The 24630-nt window shown below is 67.5% G+C and overlaps 2 protein-coding genes across 9 annotated transcripts; one reads left to right on the top strand and one right to left on the bottom strand.

Annotated features, from left to right (window-relative positions):
- Nucleotides 1-27: 27 nt before the first annotated feature.
- DTX1 (deltex E3 ubiquitin ligase 1) lies at nt 28-9778 on the bottom strand. The gene is made up of 9 exons (XM_005524506.3): nt 9033-9778; nt 4571-5231; nt 2318-2379; nt 2039-2200; nt 1784-1845; nt 1532-1690; nt 1120-1281; nt 953-1042; nt 28-534 (listed from the first exon to the last, which is right to left on the bottom strand). The coding sequence occupies exons 1-9, from the start codon at nt 9289-9291 to the stop codon at nt 310-312; spliced, it is 1842 nt and encodes a 613-aa protein (XP_005524563.1). The 5' UTR covers nt 9292-9778; the 3' UTR covers nt 28-309.
- Nucleotides 9779-13770: 3992 nt separating this feature from the next.
- On the top strand, nt 13771-24252 carry EMID1 (EMI domain containing 1). 8 transcript variants are annotated; one of them, XR_015774218.1, is made up of 16 exons: nt 13771-13934; nt 16302-16415; nt 16503-16606; nt 18609-18749; nt 18839-18900; nt 19029-19143; nt 19392-19490; nt 19667-19804; nt 20108-20194; nt 20282-20334; nt 20418-20471; nt 21333-21377; nt 21467-21511; nt 21981-22065; nt 22899-22989; nt 23985-24031. XR_015774218.1 is itself a non-coding variant. In XM_088064998.1 (15 exons), the coding sequence occupies exons 1-15, from the start codon at nt 13789-13791 to the stop codon at nt 24113-24115; spliced, it is 1419 nt and encodes a 472-aa protein (XP_087921124.1). In that variant the 5' UTR covers nt 13771-13788; the 3' UTR covers nt 24116-24252. The 8 variants fall into 8 exon arrangements, 7 of the variants coding, with proteins under 7 accessions (XP_087921124.1, XP_087921123.1, XP_087921130.1 ...); XM_088064998.1 differs by lacking the exon at nt 22899-22989 and having other exon boundaries at nt 23985-24252; XM_088064997.1 differs by lacking the exon at nt 21981-22065 and having other exon boundaries at nt 23985-24252.
- The last annotated feature ends 378 nt before the right edge of the window (nt 24253-24630 follow it).

A 24630-nucleotide genomic window follows, 5' to 3' on the forward strand; every position in this document is an offset into this window, starting at 1 on the left:
GCACCGGCTGTGCGCGGCTCCCTGGGGCAGCGGCGGGTGGCACGGGTGACATGGGTGACATGGGTGACACGGGTGGCACAGACGCGCAAAGAGGCCACGGGTAGAAAAAGACCACGACGCTATCGCCACGAGAGCGGGGCGAGCCGGGACGGGACGGGGCGACAGACAGACAGACAGACAGACTCACACGGGGACACGCGGTGGGTGGCACCGGGTGGCCCGGGACGGGAGAGGAGCCCGCCGGGCAGGGCTGCGGGCAAGCGGCGCAGGCGGCGGTGGCACGGCCGAGGGGAGCTCGGGAGCCCGGCCTCAGTCCTTCAGGGTGGCCTCGGACACGCCCTGGGCCAGCAGCTCGGCCAGGACGTTGTCCAGGTAGTTGGGGTCGGGGTAGCCGTGCCCCGTCAGGTTGGAGCCGAACTCGGTCTTGTGGTGGATCTCGTTCCACACCACAGTGTCCGACTCGCCCGTGGTGTTGGAGGTGCCGATGGTGAAGATGAGCCGCCGGTCCCAGGCCACGATCAGCAGCTTCAGCACCTGCGGTGGGCACGGCCATGGCTCGCCCACCCCACCCCTGGCACGGACTGGCAGGGACTGGCAGGGACTGGCACAGCCACCCGGCACCCCAGCACCTCCTTCCCTGGCACAGCACAGCCTCAGTCCCCCAGGGTGGGATTCAGCCCCAGCACGATGCCCACAGATGCCACCCTTCCCTGTGGTACCCCCCACCCCATCCCACTCCATCCCAGTGCAGCTGCAGCCTCCCCATCCCATCCTATCCCGTCCCATCCCATCCCATCCCATCCCATCCCATCCCATCCCATCCCATCCCATCCCATCCCATCCCATCCCATCCCATCCCATCCCATCCCATCCCATCCCATCCCATCCCATCCCATCCCATCTATCCTCCTTCCACCCTCTCCTATCCCATCCCACCCCATCGGGGTCTCACCTTCCTGCCCTTCTCGTTGTCTGGCAGGTAGCAGTGCCGTGGGAAGCCTCGTGCCGTGAATTTCTTCCCGGGATTGGGATGCTCCGGGCCCTGGGTGGGTGGGGGGACAGGGAGTGATCAGGGGGCACGGGGCAGGGGTCACCAGCCCACCTGGGACCCGCCCTCACCTGGATGCCGGTGGGGATGTCGTAGACGATCCGGATGGTTTTGGAGTCGGTGTATCCCGGGAGGGAGTGGGGGATGAGGTGGAATTCCATCTTCCCGGGGGGCTGCGTGCCCGTCTTCTCCCCGTAAATGGCCTTACAGGTGGGGCACTGCAGGCTCCCGTCCTGGGGGCACCGCGGGGGCCTCAGGGGTGCCACCCACCTGGAGCCCCCCAGCACCTACCTGGAACACTCAGCACCCACCTAACACCCCCCAGCACCCCCCAACAACCCCCAGCACCCACCTAACACCCCCCAACACCCCCCAGCACCCCCGAGCGCTCCCCAGCACCTACCTGGAACCCTCAGCACCCACCTAACACCCCCCAGCACCCCCAGGGCCCCGGCACGCTCGCAGCCCCGGGGCGCAGCTGACCTTGTTGCCGTTGTTGTACATGGCGAGCAGGCAGAGCAGGTGGTACATGTGCCCGCACTTGCCCAGCTTGCCCACCAGCTCCGGCTTGATGCCCCTGGGGCTCAGCACGCCCTCGTAGCCGGAGGAGGTGACCAGGCGCTCCATGCAGATGGTGCAATCCTGCCGGGAACGGGATCAGCAGCCGGGGGGGATGAGGGGTGACCCCCGTCCCCTTCCTGAGCCTCCCGGAGCGCCCCAAGCCCCCTCACTCACCTCATCCGGGGGGTTCTTCACCTTCTGGATGTAGCGGCGCACCACGTCCTCGGGGGTCTTACCTGAGGGGAATGCCACGAGAGCCTGGCCGCGGTGACACACCCCCCGGCACAGGGCGGGGACATCCCGGTCACCCCCTGCCACCGCCACAGCACGTGGCACAGAGATGGGCATCACCCCACGCAAACCCCTTGGGGGTCTCTCACTTCCCCCCCCCGCAGCCCCGACCCCGCAGGGACGCTGGTGGCTCCTTACTCTTCTTGAGCTGCTTCTTTTTGGTTTTCCTGCAGATGCCGTTGACGCCGGGGACAGGTTTGATGTCGCTCTTGCTGACGGGCGGGGGGTGCAGGATGGGTTTGGGGGCGCGGGTCAGGCACACGGGCAGCCCGGCGGCGCACATGAGGATCCCCGTCATCCCTGCGCCGGGAGAGCGCCTGTCTGTCCATCTGTCCGTCCTTCCCAGCCCCTGGCAGCGTCCCCCGCTCCCCGCCCGCGCTGTCACCCCGCGGCGACACCCGGCCGGACGCCGCTTACCTGCGAGGGCGGGATGGACCGGGCCGGTGCCGTTCAGGTTCTTGACCGGGAGCGCCGGGACCCTGCACGGAGACGGGAGGGGAGGGGGCTCAGGCGGGCTGGCAGGGCTGGCACTGTCCCCTCCTGGCACGGCAGGGCCCCAGAGCAGCGGCATCCCCACGGGACACAGGGCAATGTCCCCTGCGGGGCTGCTGGCACTGTCCCCAGACAAGGTGTCCCCTGACCAGCTCAGGGGTCACCCAGTGCCACCCGGCCAGCTCTGGCCACCCAACGGCACCGGGGGCATCACGGCCTCCTCGCTCCAGGCTGGGGGCCTTGTCAGGGTGCCCCGGTGTCCCACAGCCCCGCGGGGACCTGCCAGGGACCCCCAGGGACCCCCACCCTCCTGGGGCTGCCAGCAGCGGCACCGAGCCCAGGGGGAGATGGGGACTGGTACCGGGGAGGGGACGTGTCCACAGGGGTGGGAAGGACAGGGGGAGGAAGGGAGGGATGGACAGGTGGATGTGTGAGAGGGAGGGGAGGGGAGGGGAGGGGAGGGGAGGGGAGGGGAGGGGAGGGGAGGGGAGGGGAGGGGAGGGGAGGGGGGGGGAGAGGGGGAGAGGGGAGGGAGGGGGGGGGAGGGGAGGGGAGGGGGGGGGGGGGGGGGGGAGGGGAGGGGAGGGGAGGTGGAGGGAGGGGGAGGGAGGGGGAGGGAAGCTGAGGGAAGGGGAGGGAAGGGAAGGTGCGGGAAGGTGCGGGAAGGTGCGGGAAGGTGCGGGAAGGGAAGGGAAGGGAAGGTGCGGGAAGGTGCGGGAAGGTGCGGGAAGGTGCGGGAAGGTGCGGGAAGGTGCGGGAAGGTGCGGGAAGGGAAGGGAAGGGAAGGGAAGGGAAGGGAAGGGAAGGGAAGGGAAGGGAAGGGAAGGGAAGGGAAGGGAAGGGAAGGGAAGGGAAGGGAAGGGAAGGGAAGGTGCGGGAAGGGAAGGTGCGGGAAGGTGCGGGAAGGTGCGGGAAGGTGCGGGAAGGTGCGGGAAGGTGCGGGAAGGTGCGGGAAGGTGCGGGAAGGGAAGGGAAGGTGCGGGAAGGTGCGGGAAGGTGCGGGAAGGTGCGGGAAGGGAAGGTGCGGGAAGGGAAGGTGCGGGAAGGGAAGGGAAGGGAAGGGAAGGGAAGGGAAGGGAAGGGAAGGGAAGGGAAGGGAAGGGAAGGGAAGGGAAGGGAAGGGAAGGGAAGGGAAGGGAAGGGAAGGGAAGGGAAGGGAAGGGAAGGGAAGGGAAGGGAAGGGAAGGGAAGGGAAGGGAAGGGAAGGGAAGGGAAGGGAAGGGAAGGGAAGGGAAGGAGCTGCCCAGCCTGGGAACAGCCCCCAGCAGTGGCATCATTCCCCACCCTGATCCCAAAATCCCCTCCCACCCCAACCATCGCAGGGATGATTTCAGCAGTGCTCAGCCCCACACGAGCTGGGGTTGAGGGCGTTTTTCTTCATTCCCAAACTCCTCTACCCACACCAAGGCCAGGGCAGCGATGGAGGCCCAGCCCCATCCCAGGGTATTCCTGGCCCACTCCTACCTGTCCACAGTATGTGCCAGGACAGGGAAAGCGATGGGGGCAGGGACAAGGACTGCCCAGCCCAGCACCCAGCACGCGGAAGCGAAAGCAGGGCATCAGCAGGAGAAGGAAATGTGCCGAGAGCTGCCGGGGGCTCAGAGAACCCACCTGTCCCCCCAGCCTGGTGCTGACAGTCCCGAGGGGACACCAGGCCAACCCACCATGGTGAACAGTGAAGATGTGGGACCAGGACACAACTCCAGGGGTCTGCTCACCCACCGGGACCCCCCTGGTGAATTATTCCCCCCACAGAAGGAGCAGCGGGGCTGTGGTCCCTCCCCACAGCTGTGCCCTCCCCAGGGAGGTGGCATCAGGCCAGGAGCTGGGTCACACAGCCCATGCTGGCCTTGGGGACACCGTTCCCCTGGGACCAGGCGCTCCACGTGCTCCAGCTGCCATGGATAGCACGGCACGGCCTGGCACAGCCTGGCACAGATCACCACATCCCCTCTGCAGGGATCCAAGGACCACCAGGACGATCCAGGTGTCCCTCCCACCACCACATCCCCAGGGTGGGGACCCCGGGGCTGGAGGTGACACAGTGCCACAAGAGCTGGGGCCGCCTGCAGGGGACGAGCCACCTCCATGGCCCCTTTCGCCCCTCTGTGTGCCCATCCCTGCACCCCCCCGCCTCGGTGACACCCCGCTTGTCCCCTCCCCGCCCACCCATCTTACCCGGGGGGAACAGCGGCCCTGGCGCCCAGCCCAGCCCCGCGCTGCGTCCCGGGCCGGTTGAGGTTGTTGAGACCGGGCAGCGCCGCGCTGGGCACGCCCTGCCCGGGGGCGAACCCCGCTCCGGCCACCCGCAGCCCTTCACCCTTCGCCGCGCCCCCCGCCACCACCGCCGGTGTCCCCGTCCCCGGCGGCCACAGGGCTCCCCCGGCGAAGGTGCTGCTCTGGCGGACGGCGCCGGGATAGAGTTTGCGGCGCTGGGACGCCAGGATGGCGTTGGAGGCGGCGCGGGTGCTGTTGACCAGCAGGCACTGGGGACACGAGCAGGGGGTGCCCGTGCTGGCGCCCACCGGCCACGACTGCGATTTGGGGATGGAGCCCATGGTGAGGGGATAGGCCAGGTCCATGCGGCGCCGCAGCCGCCGCTTGCGCTGGGTTTGCCGGTTCATTTGGGACATGCTGCTGAAGTAGATGAGGTAGCAGAAGCCCAGGGAGGAGAGGTCCAGCCAGGGGTGCTGCTTCTCGTAGGCGTTCTGGATGGTAATGCAGATGTCCATGTCGTAGGGAGTCCAGGAGTTGTTGTCGTTCTCCCATTCCCACACGATTCCCTTCCCCGGCGCCGAGGAGGGGTCGTAGAAGTTCCTCCGGACGGGGCGCATGGTCCCTGTGGAGACGGGGGAGGGGTGACACCAGTGGAGGGACCCACACCTGCACAGACATCCCCGTGTCCGTCCTCCACCCCTCCATCCCGCAGGGACCGGGGTACAGAGGCGTTTCGGGGTGCAGCAGCCGCTCTCCCCCTTCACAACAGTCCCCAACAACGCTTCCCTGCGGATGAACCCTCAACCCGCCATCGGTGACAGCGGCTCGGCCTGGCAGCCCTCGGGATCACCGTCCCGGCTGCCCTGGGCAGGGCGATGCTGCTCACCCCTTGTGCTTTTCCCCGTTTGTTTCCATCCCTCTGCTCCAAGCCCTTCCCCACCCTCCCCTTCCCGTGGCCATCGCGGAGCAGGGGAAGCATTTCCCGGTCAGGAGAGGTTTCCTGACAGCTGCTGGCTCTGGCAGCGACACAGCCAGGGATTGTCCCACGCGGCCAAATCCCGGCCCCTGTTTGGGATGGAGCCGGATCCTGCAGCCCCCTCCGGAGCTCCGCAGCGGGGGAGGCACCGCAGCCCCCTCCGCCAGTGCCCCCCCGGCACGGGGCCTGTCTATCCCCTCGCCGGCACCGTTTGCCCAGCTCGATTAACGGCTCTAATTAATGGTCATTAATCATCGGCCGCATCAGGCAGCAGAGCCAGGCCCCAGCTGCCGCCTTGTGCTGAGGCAGCTCTGGCGGGGCCGCGGGAGGGGAGCGGGGGGGCCCTGCTGCCCGCTCCTGCCAGCATCCCAAATCCCACTGCTGGCTCCAGCCACTCCCACCCACACCCCGCTGCCCCCTCCCCGCCGGGTCCTGTATCCCACCTCAGTTCCCAGCCCTGCCTCCTTGATCCATGTCCCCCATCCCACTGCTCGCTCTCGCCCAAATCCCACATCCTGCAATCCCGGGATAAACGGATCCCAGACCCAGTGGTCCTTGCAACTGCATCCCACATCCCCCTGCCCCTCGTGTCCCCATCCCAAACCCCCCATCCCAAATCCCACATCCCCCTGCCCCTTGTGTCCCCATCCCAAACCCCCCATCCCAAATCCCACATCCCCCTGCCCCTCGTGTCCCCATCCCAAATCCCACATCCCCCTGCCCCTCGTGTCCCCATCCCAAACCCCACATCCCAAACCCCCCCTCCCAAACCCCCCATCCCAAACCCCACATCCCAAATCCCCCATCCCAAATCCCACATCCCCCTGCCCCTCACATCCCAGAGGACACTGGAGGACCAGCCCCCTCCCCTTGGCACACACAGCTCCTGGTCCCCAAGGGCCACCAGCTGTGCCCAGCTGTCCCCTGCCCCCTCTGCCAGCCATGCCAGAGCCACAGGGCCAAGCCAGTGTCCCCAGGGCCACCGGGAGGGGACACATGTCCCCACTCTCGGAATGGGGTCACCTCATTTCGCTCCCTCACTGGGTTTCTCTGTCCCCAGGCACTGCGTGGGCCAAGCCCCCTGAGCCCCAAGCTCCTGCCACGCGTCCCCGTGTCCCCATGTCACAGCAGGCACCAGGAGCACCCTCAGCTCAGGGGACACTCTTGTCCCCGGGCACCGCGAGCCACGCGACAGCCTCTAAACCCTGGGCCTCACCCATGGGCAGAGGTGATGGAGAGAGATGGATCCAGGGATGGGGCACACAGTGCTGAGGACAGCGGTTACACCCCCTGCCATGTCCCTGGGGACACCGAGGTCCCTCTCCCAGTATTGCTGTCCCCCAGTGCTGCTGGCACAGGGACATCCTGGGAAGAATTTTGTCCCCCCAAATCCATTCGTGGCCCCACCACGGGCACACGTCCCCAAGGAATACCCAGCACCGTGGCCATGGGATGTGATGCCAGCTGCTGTCAGAGGATGGGTCTTGGCCAAAGCTGGCAGAAGGTGGCATGGGGACAGCCAGGGTGTCCCGGTGGCTCCCGCAGCTCTGAGTCAGCACGGACCCTCCAGGTCGTGCCGGCGTCCTCGCTGACTCAGGGCTGCAGGTGCCAAGTTGCCCTTTGCCAAGTCTGTGACGGGCTGGAGATGGATTCAGAGCCGGGCTGGATGGCAGAGGCAGGTGGCAGGTCCCTGCTGTGGTCCCCAGCTCAGTGTCCAGCCCCTGGCAGGAGCCACATCCACACTCAGGGGCATTTGGCACCACTGGGGACTCACTGGTGGCATCAGTGACCGGGCTGAGGCGGCACAACCTGGTGTGGGATGTCCCCAGACAAGTCCAGGGGGTGTCACCTGACGTGTGGCAGGTCCCCTGCCTGGCCTGGCCCGGACCCTGCCCTGGGGAGGGATGCAGGGATGGGCAGGAATGCACCCAGAACGGCACATCCCCCACGGCGCCACGGCACGTGCTGGTTTATGGGTCACACCGTCACGGGGACACCTTTAATGGGGTCTGGGCTTGGTCCCAGGGTGGGACCAGCTCTGATTTCCCACAGGATACGTGGCCTGGATGCGCTGCCGCAGCACCAACCGGCACAGCTGCAACCACCCCAGTGCCCAGCACCGCTCCCAGTGCCCAAACTGGGGCCTCCCCCCTTCCGGGGGATGGAGCAGCTTGGAGAGGACAGTGGGATAATGGGACACACCACAGCACCCCATGGAGGGGAGAGGGCATGGAGGGATGTGGGGACAGGTCCTTCTGGGATGGGGTCCATGGTGGATGGGAAAGGAAAGGGATGGAGGAGCCTGGAGGGGTCCATGGGGGGACTGGAGCCCTGGAGAGGGAGGGGAGAGGGAACAGATGGATGGACAGATGGACAGAGGGAGGGAGGGATGGAGGGAGATGGGAATGAAGTGACAGAAAAGTAGAGACAGGGAGGGAAGGAGGGAGGGAGGGAGGGAGGGAAGGAGGGAGGGAGGGAGGGAGGGAGGGAGGGAAGGAGGGAAGGAGGGAAGGAGGGAAGGAGGGAAGGAGGGAAGGAGGGAAGGAGGGAAGGAAAAGTAGAGATACACTGTCAGAGAAGCAGCGAGAGAAAGATGGATGATGGATGATGGATGGATGATGGATGGATGGATGGATGGATGATGGATGGATGGATGGATGGATGATGGATGGATGGATGATGGATGGATGGATGGATGGATGGATGGATGATGGATGATGGATGATGGATGGATGATGGATGGATGGATGATGGGTGGATGGATGATGGATGGATGGATGGATGGATGGATGGATGGATGATGGATGGATGATGGATGGATGGATGATGGATGGATGGATGATGGATGGATGATGGATGGATGATGGATGGATGGATGATGGATGGATGGATGGATGGATGGATGGATGATGGATGATGGATGATGGATGGATGATGGATGGATGGATGATGGATGATGGATGGATGATGGATGGATGGATGATGGATGATGGATGGATGGATGATGGATGGATGGATGGATGGATGGATGATGGATGATGGATGATGGATGATGGATGGATGATGGATGGATGGATGATGGATGATGGATGGATGATGGATGGATGGATGGATGATGGATGGATGGATGATGGATGATGGATGATGGATGATGGATGATGGATGGATGATGGATGGATGGATGATGGATGATGGATGATGGATGGATGGATGGATGGATGATGGATGATGGATGGATGATGGATGGATGATGGATGGATGATGGATGGATGGATGGATGGATGATGGATGGATGATGGATGGATGGATGGATGGATGATGGATGGATGGAAGGAGAGAGAGGAGGAGCGATGGCTGTGTGGATGGATGGCTGCATGGACGGACGGATGGACAGATGGAAGGACAGACGGGTGGCTGGATGTTCCTGGCTCCATGCCAAGCCCTTACCCGTGTCCTGCCGGAACTGATGCATGGACTGGAGGTCGATGACGTAGGGCGCCAGCTGGACATCGACCTGTCCCAGCACCACGCTGCCACGGGCGTCCTCCTTCAGCACGTTCTCGATGTGGTGGCACACGGTGGCCGAGTAGGGCCTCCAGCGCCCGTGCTCGTTCAGCCACTCCCACACCACCACGCGGGCCAGGTTTTGGGGGGGGAACCCCAGGCCCCCCGAGGCCAGCATGGCCCCCGAGCCCTGCCGTGCCATGCCCGGGGGACGGCGGCTCAGCCCCGTACCATCCCCCGCCGCGGGGACTCGGGGGTCACCCGGGGCCCCTCCAAATCCTCCTCCCGGCTGCCGCCGGCCGCGGGCTCCCGAGCTCAGCGGAGCAGGCGCTGCGGGGCTCTGCAGAGGCGGGTGCTGCCAGCCAGGTCCCCGAGGTCCCCGAGCCGCCCGGTCCCGCTCCCCCGAGGCCGCCGAGCGGGGCTGGGGCCATCCATCACCCGGCACGTCTTCCCCGGCTCTTCCTGCTCCCCGCGGTGCCGGCAGGGCTCAGGCTCCAAAAAATCCACCAGGACCTCGCAGACTGCGTCGGCTCAAGGATGGCGGTGTTTGTGAACGGTGACGGGGACACACAGCCACGGTGCTGTCCCCGAGACGCCCACTCCTCCTCTTCCTCCTCGTGTCCTGCTGCTCAGCCTGCGTCCTCTCCGGCTCCACGGCTGTCCCCAGCTGGTGCCAAGTGAGGGGGGTGTCACCTGCAAAACAGGGCCACAGCGCGGGTCACCCCGGGTACCGCCGGCCCGGTGGCAGCTGGGGGACCGTCCCCATCGCCCCGAGGGGCCGGCGGGCAGCGAGGCCGCGGTGCCCGCAGCCCTGACAGCGTGGGCTGCTTGCCAGCCCCGGCCGGCTGCTGGCCTCCAGCGTGACAGAGGGGACAACGGGGACGGGGGAAGACAGGCCACCCTGCTGACGGCCCTGGGGGGCTGCTGGGGGTCCCACGAGCCCGGGAAGCCTCATCGCTCCCCCGCTTTGGGTGCCGGGGAGCCCGCGGGCCCCGGATCCCGCTCCAGCCGCCGCTGATTTATGATCTGCACTGCAGGCATCGGGCTGGGGGTGATCCCGGCCCCCCGCTCCCGGCCGGCCCCTATGCCAGCCACGGCAGCCCCCAGCCCCACGGCGAAGGGTGGGGGGCCCGGGCAAGGGGGATCGGCTGCACAAACAGGCGACAGACAGAGGGACAGCCACGGCCGGGCGCACACAGACACACTGACACCGAGACACACGGACACACGCGCAGCCGGTGACACGGACAGACAGCGGGACCGGCACGGACGCACACGGGGAGCCGCGGCAGCACAACAACCCCCCCGCGTTCTCACACACACGGCCACACGCTCGGGCTGGGCTGTGCTCGCACGCACCGCGCACCCCACACGCGTGTGCGCCCAGCCCCGCGCCCGCCGTGACCCCGAGCACCGCGGACGGGGGGGGGACCCTCACCCCAGCCCTGAGCCCCCCCGGCACCGTGCGGCCCGAACCATCCCCGGCACCGACAGCCCCCCACAAAACGGGGCCCGGCTGCTCTTCGTGGAGGGGGGGGGTTGAAAGACCAGGCCCGGCCCCCGTGCACGGTGTCCCCCCCCCGCCGCACGGCAGCCCCCCGGTGTAGGGTCCCCCGCCGGTGGTCGGTCCCCCACGGTGCACGGCAGCCCCCAGGCCTCCGGCGCACGGCCCCCCCGGCTCACGGTATCCCCGAGCACGGCGGGCTCCCCCCGCTCGGTGCCTGTTGTGTGCCCCCCCCCCGGCGCACAGTCCCCCCCGATTCACGGCAGCCCCCATCCCTCCGGCGCACGGTTCCCCCGAGGCGCGGCAGCTCCAGCCCCGCCGGTGCCTCGTCCCCCCCACCCCGGCGCCGGGTCCCCCGCGATGCACGGCATCCCCCAGCCCGCCGGTGCCCGGTCCCGCCGCCCCCCGAGCCGCCCCCCCGCCCCGCCATGGCCGCCGCCGCCCCGCGCCGCGGCCCCCCCGCCGCTTCCTCCGGCGGCCGCGGCCGCACCGGGACCCGCACCCGCCCCGGGAGCGGCGCCGCCGGGCGCGGGGCCGGGCGGCGGCAGCGCTCAGCCAGCGCCAGGCAGCCACCGACACCGGCACCGGCGGCGCGCACGGCCGCGGGCACCAGAGCCGGGAACACGCGCCGGGAACGCGCGCCGGGGAGCGGGGGCACGCACGGGGAAGCGGGGGCCGGCACGGGGTTCGGGACCACGCACGGGGGACCGGGCATCGGCACCGGGATCGGGAACACGCACGGGGGACCGGGCATCGGCACCGGGATCGGGAATACGCACCGGGACCGGGCATCGGCACCGGAGGCGCACATCGGGAGCGGGGTCACGGTCGGGGAAGCTGGGACACGCACCGGGGACACGCACCGGGACCGGGTGTCGGCACTGGGGACACGCACGGGGCTTGCGGTGTCTGCAAGGGCGGACCCGGACGGGGACCGGGCACCCACACCCGAGTGGGCACCGTGGGGACGCTCCAGGGACATGTTCTGGGTGTGGGCATCCACAGTGGGGACACACAGCCGGAGCAGGGACACACACTGGGGACACACACTAGATGGGGTTGTCCCCCAGCTGTACCATCCTACTTGTGGGGACACTTTGTCCCCCCTTAGGACAGGTGATTCCCACAACCTTGTGGGGAAACTGAGGCACGGGAGGTGGCAGGAGGCCCTGAGCCACAAAGGCACCCCAATACTAGGCACTTCCATGTAATATAATACAAAATTATGTATAAATCTATCTATATATATATCTATAAATATAAATGCGTGTATATATAAATACATACAAATATAAATTTATATATAAAATACAGGCACCTTCAGCCCAAGGGCTCGTGGCTCTGCCTGCCAAGGGACAGATCTGGGGACAGATCTGGGGATGGGAGTTGTGACTCTGGCTGAGACCACGAAGGGACAGACCTGGAGGCAGGGGAGTTGTCAGGGCTGTGCCCATGGCAGGACAGATTTGGGGACAGGGGAGTTGACACTGGGGTTTTACCCCTGGAGGGGCAGATTTGGGAGCAGGGTTAGGGTGAGCTTGGGGGCCGGGCAGCAATGACCTCGCAGTGCCACCTGGTGGCTTCGGGCACGTGAAGGGGGTCCCGGAGGAGCGGGGTCGGGCATGGGGACACCCACCCGTCCCCCTTGCTGTCCCCACGGTGCCAGCCCGCACGGGCAGGGGCCATCGGGGCAATGAGCTGTGCTCGGGTGTCGTGTGGGGCTGGCACGGGCAGGGACACGGCACAGGGACGTGGGGATGGGATGGGGACACGGAGACAGGACAGCGATCTGGAAATAGGACCTAGAGCCCATGGGTGGGGACACAGCATGGGGACAGCTGGATCATGCCATGGGGACATAAATCCAGGGCAGGGACACGGCATGGGCACCTGGAGCCAGAGCAGGGACATGGAGCTGCGATGGGAACACCAAGGTGGGACAGAGCCATGGCACAGGAACCCGAAGCCCACCCCAGGAGCCCTGAAGGGTCTCAGCCATCAGACAGGGGGTGACCATGGCGGGGGTCCCCAGGGCCGGGCGGGTGTCATTGAGGGCCTTGGGGACAGGATCCTGTGCAGCCGGGGCCCTACATCCGTGTGGGGACACACACGTGCACCCCCCCTGCAGAACCGCCGGCCCCACCCGCGGGCCCCCCCGGCCGCCGCAGCCCTGTTTAGTCTGAGCAGGAGCGTGGGTGACCTTCGGCTCCTGCGGCACCCACGAGGGTAAACAGCACGTGGGTCCCGCCTCAAGGACACCCGGGGGGGCCGGAGGGGTGGGGGTGACCCCGAGCACCAAGGGACACCCATGGCTGGGGGTCCCCGGGGGGAGCGCCCCAGAGCCGGCTCCTCCTGTGTCCCCAGCACGGGGACAGGGTGGGGGGTCCCGGGGTGCTGCCGCTGCAGGGATGTGCCCCCAGACAGCCAGCCAGCCAGACAGACTGTCTGCAGGGCTCCCCGGTGGGGACCACCCGCGCACACTCTTGCACACACACACACACACACACACACACACACAGACACACACACACACACACAGACACACACACACACACACACGGTCTCCTTGCACGCCCCGGCACAGGGACCACACACACGCACACACACATGGCAGAGGCAGCTGGAAGAACAGCAGGAGACAGACAGACGGACAAAGAGGCGGACAGGCAGGAGGGTGGGTGGGTGAGCACACGCCCGGGCCCTGCACACACACGCAGGCACAAACACACCTGGGTGTGCACACGCGTGAGGGGTTCTGCGTGTGTAAAAGTGTGCAATACAATGGACAAATTCGAATTTTTTGGGTAAAGCCACGCGCCCACACACGGAGGCACACGCAGGGTCCTGCACACGCGTGTGTCCCCACGCTCACAGCGCTCCCCGGTCGCTCCCACGGGGACCGGTGTCCCACAGCCGGGCCCAGCCGCGCATCGCGCCCCCTCCCCGGGCTGAGCCTTCCCCTGGCCCCCGTTCCTGTCCCCCCCGGGTCGGTTTGTCCCCCCAGCCTCCCAAATTGCCCCCGCACCCCGTGTCCGCCCCACCAGCGGGACCCCTGTGCCGGCGGGGCGGAAGGAGGGTGAACAGGCGGGGGGGCAGGCGGGGGGTCCCTCCTCCTCCTCCTCCTCCTTCCTCCTCCCCTCCCCCGCCTCCCGCTCGGTGCCGGTGGCCGGGCAGCGCCGAGCCCCGCGGGGCGGCATGGCCGGGGGCCGGGGGTGCTGCCGCCGCCCGGCCCTGCCCGCAGCTCTGCCCGCAGCCCTGGGGCTCTGCCTGAACCTCTGCCTGCTGCTGCCGCTGCCCGCAGCCGCCTGGAGCCCGGCCCTGCTGCCGCCCGCCGCCCGCAGGTACCGCCACCGGGGACACGGGGATGGGGCACCGGGGACACGGGGATGGGGCACCGGGCAGGGGGAGGGGGCACCGGGGACACGGGGATGGGGCACCGGGCACGGGGATGGGGCACCGGGGACACGGGGATGGGGCACCGGGCACGGGGATGGGGCACCGGGGACACGGGGATGAGGCACCGGGGACACGGGGATGGGGCACCGGGCACGGGGATGGGGCACCGGGCACGGGGCAGCATCGCCTGCTGGGCTGGGGGGTTCCGGGGGGCACCAGGCACCGGCGGGTACCGGGTACCGAGGGCTTGGCACCGGGGGCATCAGGGACCCGGGACACCAGGGACGTAGGGATGTGGGCACCTGGGAGATTCCTGGGATCTGGGGGTGCCAGGGGTCCAAGGTATCAGGCATGGGGGTGTCGGCTGTCAGGGGCATCAGGCACGGCGTTCTGTGGGTACTGGGGGGCTGTGTCCCGGCCGTGGGGGCACCATGGACCGGGGGGCACCGGCTGCTGGGCACTCCAGGGAGGGGCAGGCTGGGGGTACTGGGCCATACTGGAGTTAGCTGGACTTGCTGGGGCCGGGAGTTCCTGGAGCCGGCAGGACTTACTGGGGGGTTACTGGGTCTAACTGGACCGACTGGGGGGGTTACTGGGTCTGACTGGACCGACTGGGGGGATCAGAGCTGCCAGGCTCAGCAGGGTGCAGGGAGGTGCTGGGGCTACCGGGGCATTTTGGGATTCAGGGGCTGCCTGGGCATACTGGGGCTGGGCTTACTGGGGCCACTGGGATGGACTGTTGGGGCTGCTGGGCGTCCTGGCACTACTGCTGGAACTCCTGGGGCTGCCTGGGCGTACAGGGACATGCTGAGGCTGCCGGGTCTGCCTGGGCGTATTGGGATCCTGGGGCTGCCTTGGCGTGCTGGGACTACTGGGAATGCTGGGCATGGTGGGAGTGCTGGAGTTGGTGAAGAGCGAATGTCCCCAGCCCCAGGGTCCTGCCCGTCCCCTGGAGGTGGCCCATTCCAGGGGTCTGTGGGTGCTGTGGGGGGCTGTGGTCGCTGTCCCGCCGCAGAGGTGGTGTGGGGTGGTGTTTACAGGAAACCCTTGTCTCTGACCATGTCTCCGGCACCGGATTGCCGGGACCTCCCGGTTCCGCTCGGCTCGGTGAGGCGACGGGCAGAAGCCGCCTCATTTCCCCTTCCCCTCCCGGCCAAGCCCAGGAAGCCCCCGGCGCCTTGGCACAACCCTGCCGTGTCCCCCCGGGACCCCCCAGGCCACCACCCAGCACCCACAAGCGCTCACCCCATCCCTCCCCGACGAATCGCTGCGATCCCACGTGCCCAAAGTCGGGGGCACAAAGCCAAGCGGCTGATTTTGGGAATGGGAGTGGGACTCGGAGCCAAGCCTGGTGTGGGCTTTGCCCCGGGTGGGCACAAGCACTGGCAGCAGAGCCCGGAGCCCCTCGGTGCCGGTGCGGAGCCGGGTGGGCCGGGGTCGCTCCAGGCCACGCGGGCGCTCACATGCCAAAGCCTGCCAGCTCCTGCCCCGCTCCTGGGAGGGCATTCCCCTCGGGAAGCGAGCCGGGACCCATCCCCATCCCATCCCATCCCATCCCAACAGGCATTTCCACAGCTGGAGCTGGCACAGCCCAGGAGCTGGCTGTCCCTCCGAGGGGGACGATGCCAGCCGGGACCCCCGTGGCACGGCAGGGTGGCAGCGGGAGCGTGGCGACAGCCCCGGCGGGCTCTGCGCTTCCATGGCCCTGGCACGGTGCCCGCCTGGGACGCTGCCCAGCCGGAAAGCCCTGTGCCACCCCGCTGTCCCCCCCGCCTCCGGCACCTCCCAGACAATTGTCCCCCCGCGGCGCCCGCTTGTCCCCGCTGCCACCGCCTCCCTCCTTTGCAGCACTGCAGCGGTCCCAAAAAGCTCATTTTTTGACCCAAATTGTGCAGCCTTTGAGTTCGGAGCTGCCGAGGGTACGGCGAGTCCTTCCTGCCGCGGGGACACAGACACTCGGTGTGTCACGGCACTGGTGTGTCCCCCTCCGCAGGGGGAAACTGAGGCTGGGGTGCCCGGGGAGGGGGTGGGCAGAGCCTGGCATGTGGGGCAGAAGAAAGGAGCCTTTGTGTGGGGTGGGCTCGGGGTGCGGGGGGGCTCCGGGCCCCGCTCCAGGCCAGCCGGCGCCAGCGCCATGCCGGGAATGCAGCAGGAACGTGGGGCCCCAGCTCCCCACAACGTGTCAGGGCAGGGCTCCCCCATGGGCACCCCAAAAACCGGGAATGGGATTCTCCCAAGGTGACAGTTCGGGTGGCGGCACCCCCACGATGTCCCTGCGGAAGGGCTGGTGGCATCAGCGGTTTCCCTTGCAGCAACTGGTGCTCCTACACGGTGACACGGACGGTGTCGTGCCACGTCCAGAACGGGACCTTCCTCCAGAGGGTCTTCCAGGGCTGCCGCTGGCCCCTGGCGTGCAGCGGGGGCAGGTGAGCGCGGCCACCGGGGTCCCCTGGCAGCAGGGACAGCCGTGGTGGCCCTGGTGCAGGTCTGAGCGCTGCCCCTCTGCGCCGCAGCTACCGCGCCGTGCTCCGGCCGCTCTACAGGGTGACCTACAGGACGCTGACGGCGCTGGAATGGCGCTGCTGCCCCGGACATGCCGGAGCCAACTGTGAGGAAGGTGGGAGCTGGTGTGGATGGGGGACCTGGGCAGGGTGGGGAGGGGTTGTGGGACACAGCCTTCGGTGTCACTGGTGGGGGTGGGTGAGGAGAAGGACCGGTGGGTGGGTGGATGGATGATGGATGGATGATGGATGATGGATGATGGATGATGGATGGATGATGGATGGATGATGGATGGATGATGGATGATGGATGGATGGATGGATGATGGATGGATGATGGATGGATGATGGATGATGGATGGATGGATGGATGATGGATGGATGGATGATGGATGATGGATGGATGGATGGATGGATGATGGATGGATGGATGATGGATGGATGGATGGATGGATGGATGATGGATGATGGATGGATGGATGATGGATGGATGATGGATGATGGATGATGGATGATGGATGATGGATGGATGATGGATGGATGGATGATGGATGATGGATGGATGATGGATGGATGATGGATGGATGGATGATGGATGGATGATGGATGGATGGATGATGGATGGATGATGGATGGATGATGGATGGATGGATGATGGATGGATGGATGATGGATGGATGATGGATGATGGATGGATGATGGATGGATGATGGATGATGGATGGATGGATGGATGGATGATGGATGGATGATGGATGGATGGATGGATGATGGATGATGGATGGATGATGGATGGATGGATGGATGGATGGATGATGGATGATGGATGGATGATGGATGGATGATGGATGATGGATGGATGGATGGATGGATGATGGATGGATGATGGATGGATGGATGATGGATGGATGGATGATGGATGGAGATCCCACTGGGTGGGCAGTGGGTGACCAGTCAGGGGGACAGGAGTGAGTGGGATGTTCCTGTGTGGGAACTGAAACAGGCAATGGACGGGGTGTGGGTGGATGGACAGATGGACATTCCTCAGCAGGGCAGTGCCCACGAGGGGGGTGCAGCCCCCCACCCACGGGTGGCCAGGTCCATGTGGGCAGTGGATGAACAGGTGTGAGGCTGTGCTGTGGGGGGGGGGACAGACACTGCCAGCTCCTGACAGGGGGGTCTTTGTCCCCATTGTCACCAAATCCTCCTCCTCCTCCTCCTCCTTCTCCTCCTCCTCCTCTTCCTCTTCCTCCCTCTCCCCCAGGACCCCACTGAGGGTCCCAGCCCAGCCCTGGCTCTGTGGGACCAGAGCTGTGAGGGCAGCAGGTGGCAGCCAGGGGTGGGGACACCCTGGGGTGGCACTGAAGGTCTGCAGGGCAGCGGGTGACACGGGGGGTCGGGAGGCAGCTGGGTGGGAGCAGCGCTGGGGGAGGCGGGGGGTTCTTCCTCCTCCTTTTTCTCCTCCTCCTTCTCTTTCTCCTCCTCCTCCTCCTCCTCCTCCTCCTCCTCCCTGCGTGCTTGGCCGCCTTCCCCACATCTGGCCCCACTTAGGGCTGTCCCCTGCAGCACGGTGGTGGCCGTGCCGGGGTGGGGTGACAGCGTGGGGGGGCTCGGGGGCCACCTCTGCTCCAGACACCCCTTTCCTGCCGTGCTGGGTGGCCCCAAGCCGCTGTCCCCAGGATCCCTCGGTGGGGACAGGGGACTGGGACCCCACCATGGGGTGTGGATGTGGGCAGCGTCCCCAGGATTGTGCCCCCCACTCCAAAGCTACCCCCATAATGGCGCTGGGGGCCGTGGGGGCGTTTGGGGAGATGGAGTTCAGGCTGAGGGGGGGAACTGGGGGGAGCTGGGGCCGGGTTTGGGGCTGAGATTGGGGGTGATCATGGGGAGATTTGGGGAGGTCTGGTTAAAGACCGTGGGTGGGTTTGGAGGGTCGGGGGGGTCTGGTGTGTGGTCATGGAGGGTTCTTGGGGTCTGGTTCAAGACCACGGGTGGGTTTGGGCAGTCCTGACTCAGGGTTCTGGGTGGGATTGGGGGTCTGAGGCTCACCCAGAGCGAGGGTGGGGCCCTGCACCCCCCAGCACGTTGGAGGGAAGCACAACGGGAAGGTCTCTGACAGGAGGCGATGCCCCACAGGGGGGTGCCCCCCTGCTGACCCCCCATTCCTCGGCAGAGGCTCACACCCTCCTCACCCTGCGGGACACCGGGCGCCCCAGCGCAGCCCCGCGCCGGCCCCCCCTGCACCCCACGGCCTTCTCAGGTGGGTCCCTCCCCAACCCCACCGGGGTGGGCACCGGGGGCTGGGTGCCCCCCTCCCCACCGCCTGTGCCCCCCGATTTCCCCCCGCAGGGTGTCTGAACTGCAGCCGTGTCGGGGAGCTGACAGCCCGGCTCGCCACCCTCGAGGCGCAGGCAAGTCCCAGTTTGGGGTCTGGCCACCTCCCCCTGCACCCCCTGAGGGGCACAAGATCCCTGGGGGGGGGGGGGGGGTGTCATCTTGTGCCCCCCGCTGTCACCCACCTCTCCTGTGTCTTTGCCAGGTGGCCCGGCTGGCGGTGGCCGAGCCCCCCACCCCAGCAGCCCCCAAGAGCAGGGACCCCGAGGCTGGGCAGCTCTGGGGGTCCCCAGCCGCCCGCGGGAGCCCCGGGGATGATGGTAAGGCAGGGTGACAGCGACACTTGACAGCACCCGCAGGGCTGGGAGCGCACCGGGGTGTTGTCAGTATTTGGGGGAGGGGCGGGGGGGTGCAGGACCCCTCACTTTGGGAGAAAAGCAAAGCTGTCCCACCCCAGCTGTGACACTGAGGCACCCACGGGGACAGGCCAGCTCTGGGTGTGGGCGGGGGGCACCCCGAGGGGCTGTCCCCGGGGGTCCCCCACCCTCAGGGTGCTGCTGTGCCGCAGGGAGACCCGGCTGGAGGGGACCCCCCGGCCCCAAGGGCGACGTGGGAGGACGGGGACCCTCGGGAATTCCTGGAGTGAAGGGTCCGGTGGGGCCCCCAGGTAAGGGGGGACAGAGTGGGGGGACCCCAGGCTGGTGCCTGGCCCAGCCGAGCCCCCCCTTTTCTGGTGGGCAGATCTCGGGGGGTCCATGCAGCAGTTCTGGGGGCTCAGAAGGGCTCCAGCGCTGCACAGGTTTGGGCACGCCCCAATCTTCACTCTCCTCTTCCTCCCTGCAGGTCCCCCCGGCCCCCCAGGACCACCCGGGCGGGATGGAGCCAGGGGGCTCCCCGGAGAGAAGGGGTTACCCGGGCTCCCCGGCCCCCCGGGCCCCCCTGCCCCTGTGGGGCCGGCGATTCCCCGACTGGCCGAGCCCAGTAAGGGGGGGCTGGGCTGGGGGGTCCCCAAGAACGGGACTGGGTTGGGGGCTGGGGCAGAGCCAGGTTGGGGGGGCTGGGGGTGGTGTGGGGACCCCCTGGCTGGCACTGGGGCCCCGGGGATGTGGGGCACTGGGCAGCACTGGGGTGGGACGCTGGGAAGAGCTGGGGACCTCCGGCCATCATTGGGGTGACAGGGACGAGACACAGGGGTGAGCAGGGGAGGGGACTGTGGTCCCCCCGGGTGATGCCGGGAGCCATGGGGGGCCCGGCCCCAAACAACCCCCTCCGTTCTCCCCCCAGGGGATCCTGTCCTCTCCAACACCTTCACCGAAGCCACCAGGAGCATCACGGGTCCCGTGGGACCCCCCGGACCCGTGGGGCCAATGGGTGAGGGTGTCCCCCCCTTCCCTTGTCACCCCCCCACTCTTTCGGGTGCCCCAAGGTGGGGCTGAGCCGTGTCCCCTCTCCTTGCAGGTCCCCCCGGCCCCCCAGGTCCCATCGGTCCCCCCGGGCCCCCAGGACCCGATGTAAGTGCTGGGGTGGGGGGCACGGGGAGGGCTGAGCCCCAGCGTCCCCCCGAGGCTGATGTCCCCACCTTGTCCCCGCACAGGGCAGAGCAGGAGCTCCCGGGGCTGCCGGGCCCCCCGGGGAGAAGGGGGACAGGGTGAGTGTCCCCAGCCCCGCTCGGTGACACCAGCTGGGGGGTGTGGCCGTGCCCCCCAGGGGTTCTGACAGGCTCTGTCTCCCCGGGTGTCCCCCGTGGTGGCCGTGTCAGGGTGGGGTGACAACGCAGGGGAGAGGTTTGGGGGCCACCTCTGCTCCAGACACCCCTTTCCTGCTGGGTGGCCCCAAGCTGCTGTCCTCAGGGTCCCTCTGTGGGGACACGGAGCTGGGACCCTGCCGTGGGGTGTGGATGTGGGCAGTGTCCCCAGATTGTGCCCCCGACCTCCAAAGCCACCCCCAGAATGGGGCTGGGGGCTATGGGGGTGTTTGGGGGGTGGGGTTCAGGGCTGGGGGGAGATGTGGGCTGGGATTGGGGCTGGGGTTGGGGCTGGGATTGGGGCTGGTATAGGGGGTGGGGCAGGGGCTGGGATTGGGATTGGGGCTGGGGTTGGGGCTGGGATTGGGGCTGGGGCTGGGATTGGGATTGGGGCTGGGATTGGGATTGGGGCTGGGGCTGGGATTGGGATTGGGGCTGGGGTTGGGGCTGGGATTGGGGCTGGGGCTGGGATTGGGATTGGGGCTGGGGTTGGGACTGGGGTTGGGGCTGGGGTTGGGGTTGGGGCTGGGATTGGGGCTGGGGTTGGGGCTGGGGTTGGGGTTGGGGCTGGGATTGGGGCTGGGGTTGGGGGGACCTGGTGCGTGGCCACTGGGGAGGTTTGGGGGGTCTGGTTCAAGGCCATGGGTGGGTTTGGGGGTTTTGGGGTGGGGTTTGGGGGGGGTCTGGTGTGGGGTCTGCCAGCATCTCCCTCAGTGCGGGTCTGGCCATGCCCCCCGGGTGCTGATGGGCTCTGTCCCCCCGCAGGGTCCCCAGGGCCACCCGGGCAGCCGCGGGCAGGACGGGGCGCAGGTACGTGGGTGGGGCGGGCCCCCCGGGCCCCCCCCGGCCGCAGCCCCCCGTGCCCCCCGCTGCCAGGCCCTCTCCTCTCTGTGTTTCAGGGCGAGCCGGGCCCCCGGGGCGAGCCGGGCGAGAGGGGCACTTGGGTGAGTGGCACCGGGGACACCGGGGATGGGAGGGGGGCACAGGGGTTGGGTTGGGGCTGACAGGTATGGGAGGACGCCAACACTGTCCCTGGGACCCCAGTGATGTCCTCGGGGTCCCCACTTGTTCCCACAGCTTGTCCCTGGGTCCCGGGTGTTGGCAGAGGTGTCCCCAGTAATGCCCAGTGCCCCACATGTCATCCCTGGCACCCCAGTGATGTCCTGTGTGTCCCCAGCCCTGCCCAAGTCTCATCCCCAGCACCCCAACAGTGGCACCGGGGGTCCCTGGCTGTGCCAAAGTCACCTCAACAGGGTGATGGGGCACAGGGTGGGCTCAGACCCCCCCGGGGTGCCCCCACTCCTTCCCTTGGTGTTGTGGTGAGTCGGGGGGTCCCTGGGTCCCCACCTCCCCGGGGGTGGGCTGGGGCCATTTGGGGTGCAGCCCCCCTCACCCCGTCCCTCTCTGCCCCAGGGGGAGGGTTTGCACCAGCTCCGCGAGGCGCTGAAGATTTTAGCGGAGAGGGTTTTAATCTTGGAAACAATGATTGGGCTCTACGGTGAGTAGGGGGACGGGGACCCCCGGGGTGAGCCCCACCCCTGCCAGCAGGTCACCGGGTCCCCATGACATCACGGTGGCCCTTGGCTCAGTGATGCCATGGAGCTGCAGGGAGGGGACCCCTGGCAGCCCCTCCTCATGCCATGGGGGGACAGGGACAGCAGGGTGACCCCCATCCCTGGTCACCAGGCCCCTGTGACATCACCGTGGTCCTTGGCTATCATGACATTAGCCATGCAGTGACATGGTGGCATCATGGCCAGCACATGGGACCACTAAAAGGCCACCAGGGTCCCCCCACCGTCACCTCCAGCTGGGCACTGCCCGCCTCAGGCAGGGACACTGTGACAGTCTGTGCTGGGGACAAGCCGGTGGCCCTCTGAGAAGGTTGGGGACATGTCCCCCCATGTTTTGTCGAGCTCAGTGTTCTGGGGGTGGCAGAGGGAGCGACCCCAGGTCGGGGACATCAGTGTCCCCATCAGGGCTCTGTCAGGGACATCATGCCAGCAGCGTCTGCCACAGGGCCAGCACAAGGGACTCCCCTGTCCCCATGGAGCTGCAGGGATGGGGGACCCCCGGCACCCCTCTGAGACCGGGAGGACCCTCCTGGGAGACCTGGCACCCCCTCCTCGTGCCCCGGCACCCCCATCCTGCTGGGGCTGCACCCCTGCCGTGCCCCCACCACGCTGTGCCACCCCTGCTGTGCCGTGTCCCCATCCCGTGTCCCCATCCCGTGTCCCCATCCCGTGTCCCCGTGCCGTGTCCCCGTGCCGTGCCCACCGCGGGGCCAACGCTCTCTGCTCTGCTCTGCTCTGCTCTCTCCCTCTCCCCCAGGCCAGTAGCTTCCAAACCCTCCTGTGGCAGCAGGCCCGGCTGGAGGTCCTGGCTAGAAGGGTCACCTTGCTGGAAGCCATCATCTGGCCAGGTAACCACCCCCCACCCCACCCTGCCCCACCCCGCATGAGCCTGGAGCGCCGCGGCACCCCCGGGAGCGGGCGTGGAGCACGGGGGGCTGGAGCCACCGGGAACGGGGCACCGGAGAGCTCCGGGGCCACGGGAGAGCCTGGAGACCTGCTTGGACTGAGAGGCAGCAGTGGAGATCCGCTTGGATTGAGAGGGGCAACCTCGGAGATCCTCCTGGATTTAGCCACACAACCGTGGAGAACTGCTTGGATTGAGAGGGGCAAACATGGAATACTCTTGGGTTGGGAGGTGACCATGGAGATCCTCATGGGCCAAGGGAAACTCTGGAGCTCCCCAAGGTTTAAGCGAGACCAAGGAGAGACCCTCTCACTCCAAAGGAGACCGTGGAGACCCTTCTTGGACCAAGGGAGCTCTTCAGGGTTCAAGGGAGACCATGGAGCCCCTCTCACTTCAAAAGAGACCATGGAAACCCCTCTTGGATCAAGGGGACCCATGGAGGCCCCCCAAAGCCAAGGGAAGCTCCAGAGCCCCTCTGGAACCAGGGGAGACCATGGAGCTCCCCAAGGCTCAAGGAAATCCTTGGAGAAAGGAGACCACGGAGACCCCCTCAAGCCAAGGGAGACTCACGGAGCCCCCCGGGCTCACCGGAGGCCACGGGGACCCTCTCGGACTGAAGCAGCTCCCAGAGCTCCCGTTGTCCCAAGGGGTCCCCCGGTGCCAGCCCCCCCGTGCCAGGTGCCCAGCTGGGGACAGCGGGTGCCCCCCACCCTCATCCCCCCTCCCCCTCCCCATTCCAGCTGTGCTTTTCCACACTGGGGGTGCCAGGCAGGGGTGCCAGCTGGGGGGGTCCTCGGGTGGGGACCCCCAGAGCCACAGGGGGGCAACGAGCCCCATTTCTGCGGGGCAGCGCACCCACAGCCCCCAAGGCTGATTTGGGGATTTTTGGGGCAGGGGGTGACATCCCACCCCCGACACCCCTTTTCTCTCTTCCCGCAGAGCCAGAGCCCGGCTCGGGCAGCGGTGCCCCCAGCACGGCGACCCCCGGGGTGCCCCGTGGCAAGCGTGGCAGTGGCCAGCCCCCGTACCGCATGGTCAGCCCCCCGCGCCGGGCACCCCCGGAGCCGTGACACGGGCGCGGTGTCACCCCCGGGCCACCCCCGCTGTGCCGCCCTGGGGAGCGGGGTGGGGTCACCCCATCCTCCCTCTTGGTGCTACTGGTGGCACGGCACCCCCAGCCCGCGCTTCGCCCCCATCGCCGCTGCTTCAGCCCCCAGGAGGGTGAGGGGCGACCCCAACCCCATTTGTGTCCCCCCTGTCCAAGGGACAGCTCCGGGGGGATGGATTCTGTCCCATCCCGTCCTCCCCCACGGGCACCCCGGGTGGGGGGAGGGGACGGAGGGGGGTGGTGGGGACCCCCCGGGTGGGGACCCCGCTGCGCTGCGTGCTTCGCTGCTTTGGGACCCGCGAGGTCATTAAATGTCCCCAAATCCGTGTGCTGTGGTGTCACTTGGTGCTCCAGGGACCTCACGGGGGATGTGGGAACCTATGGGGGTGGGGTGGGATGGGGATGGGGATGGGATGGGGATGAGATGGGGATGGGATGGGATGGGATGGGATGGGATGGGATGGGATGGGATGGGGA

The sequence above is a fragment of the Pseudopodoces humilis genome, chromosome 20 (genome assembly GCF_049639895.1).
Source record: "Pseudopodoces humilis isolate 2021_Gansu_Grassland_sample_001 chromosome 20, ASM4963989v1, whole genome shotgun sequence".
NCBI lineage: Eukaryota > Metazoa > Chordata > Aves > Passeriformes > Paridae > Pseudopodoces > Pseudopodoces humilis.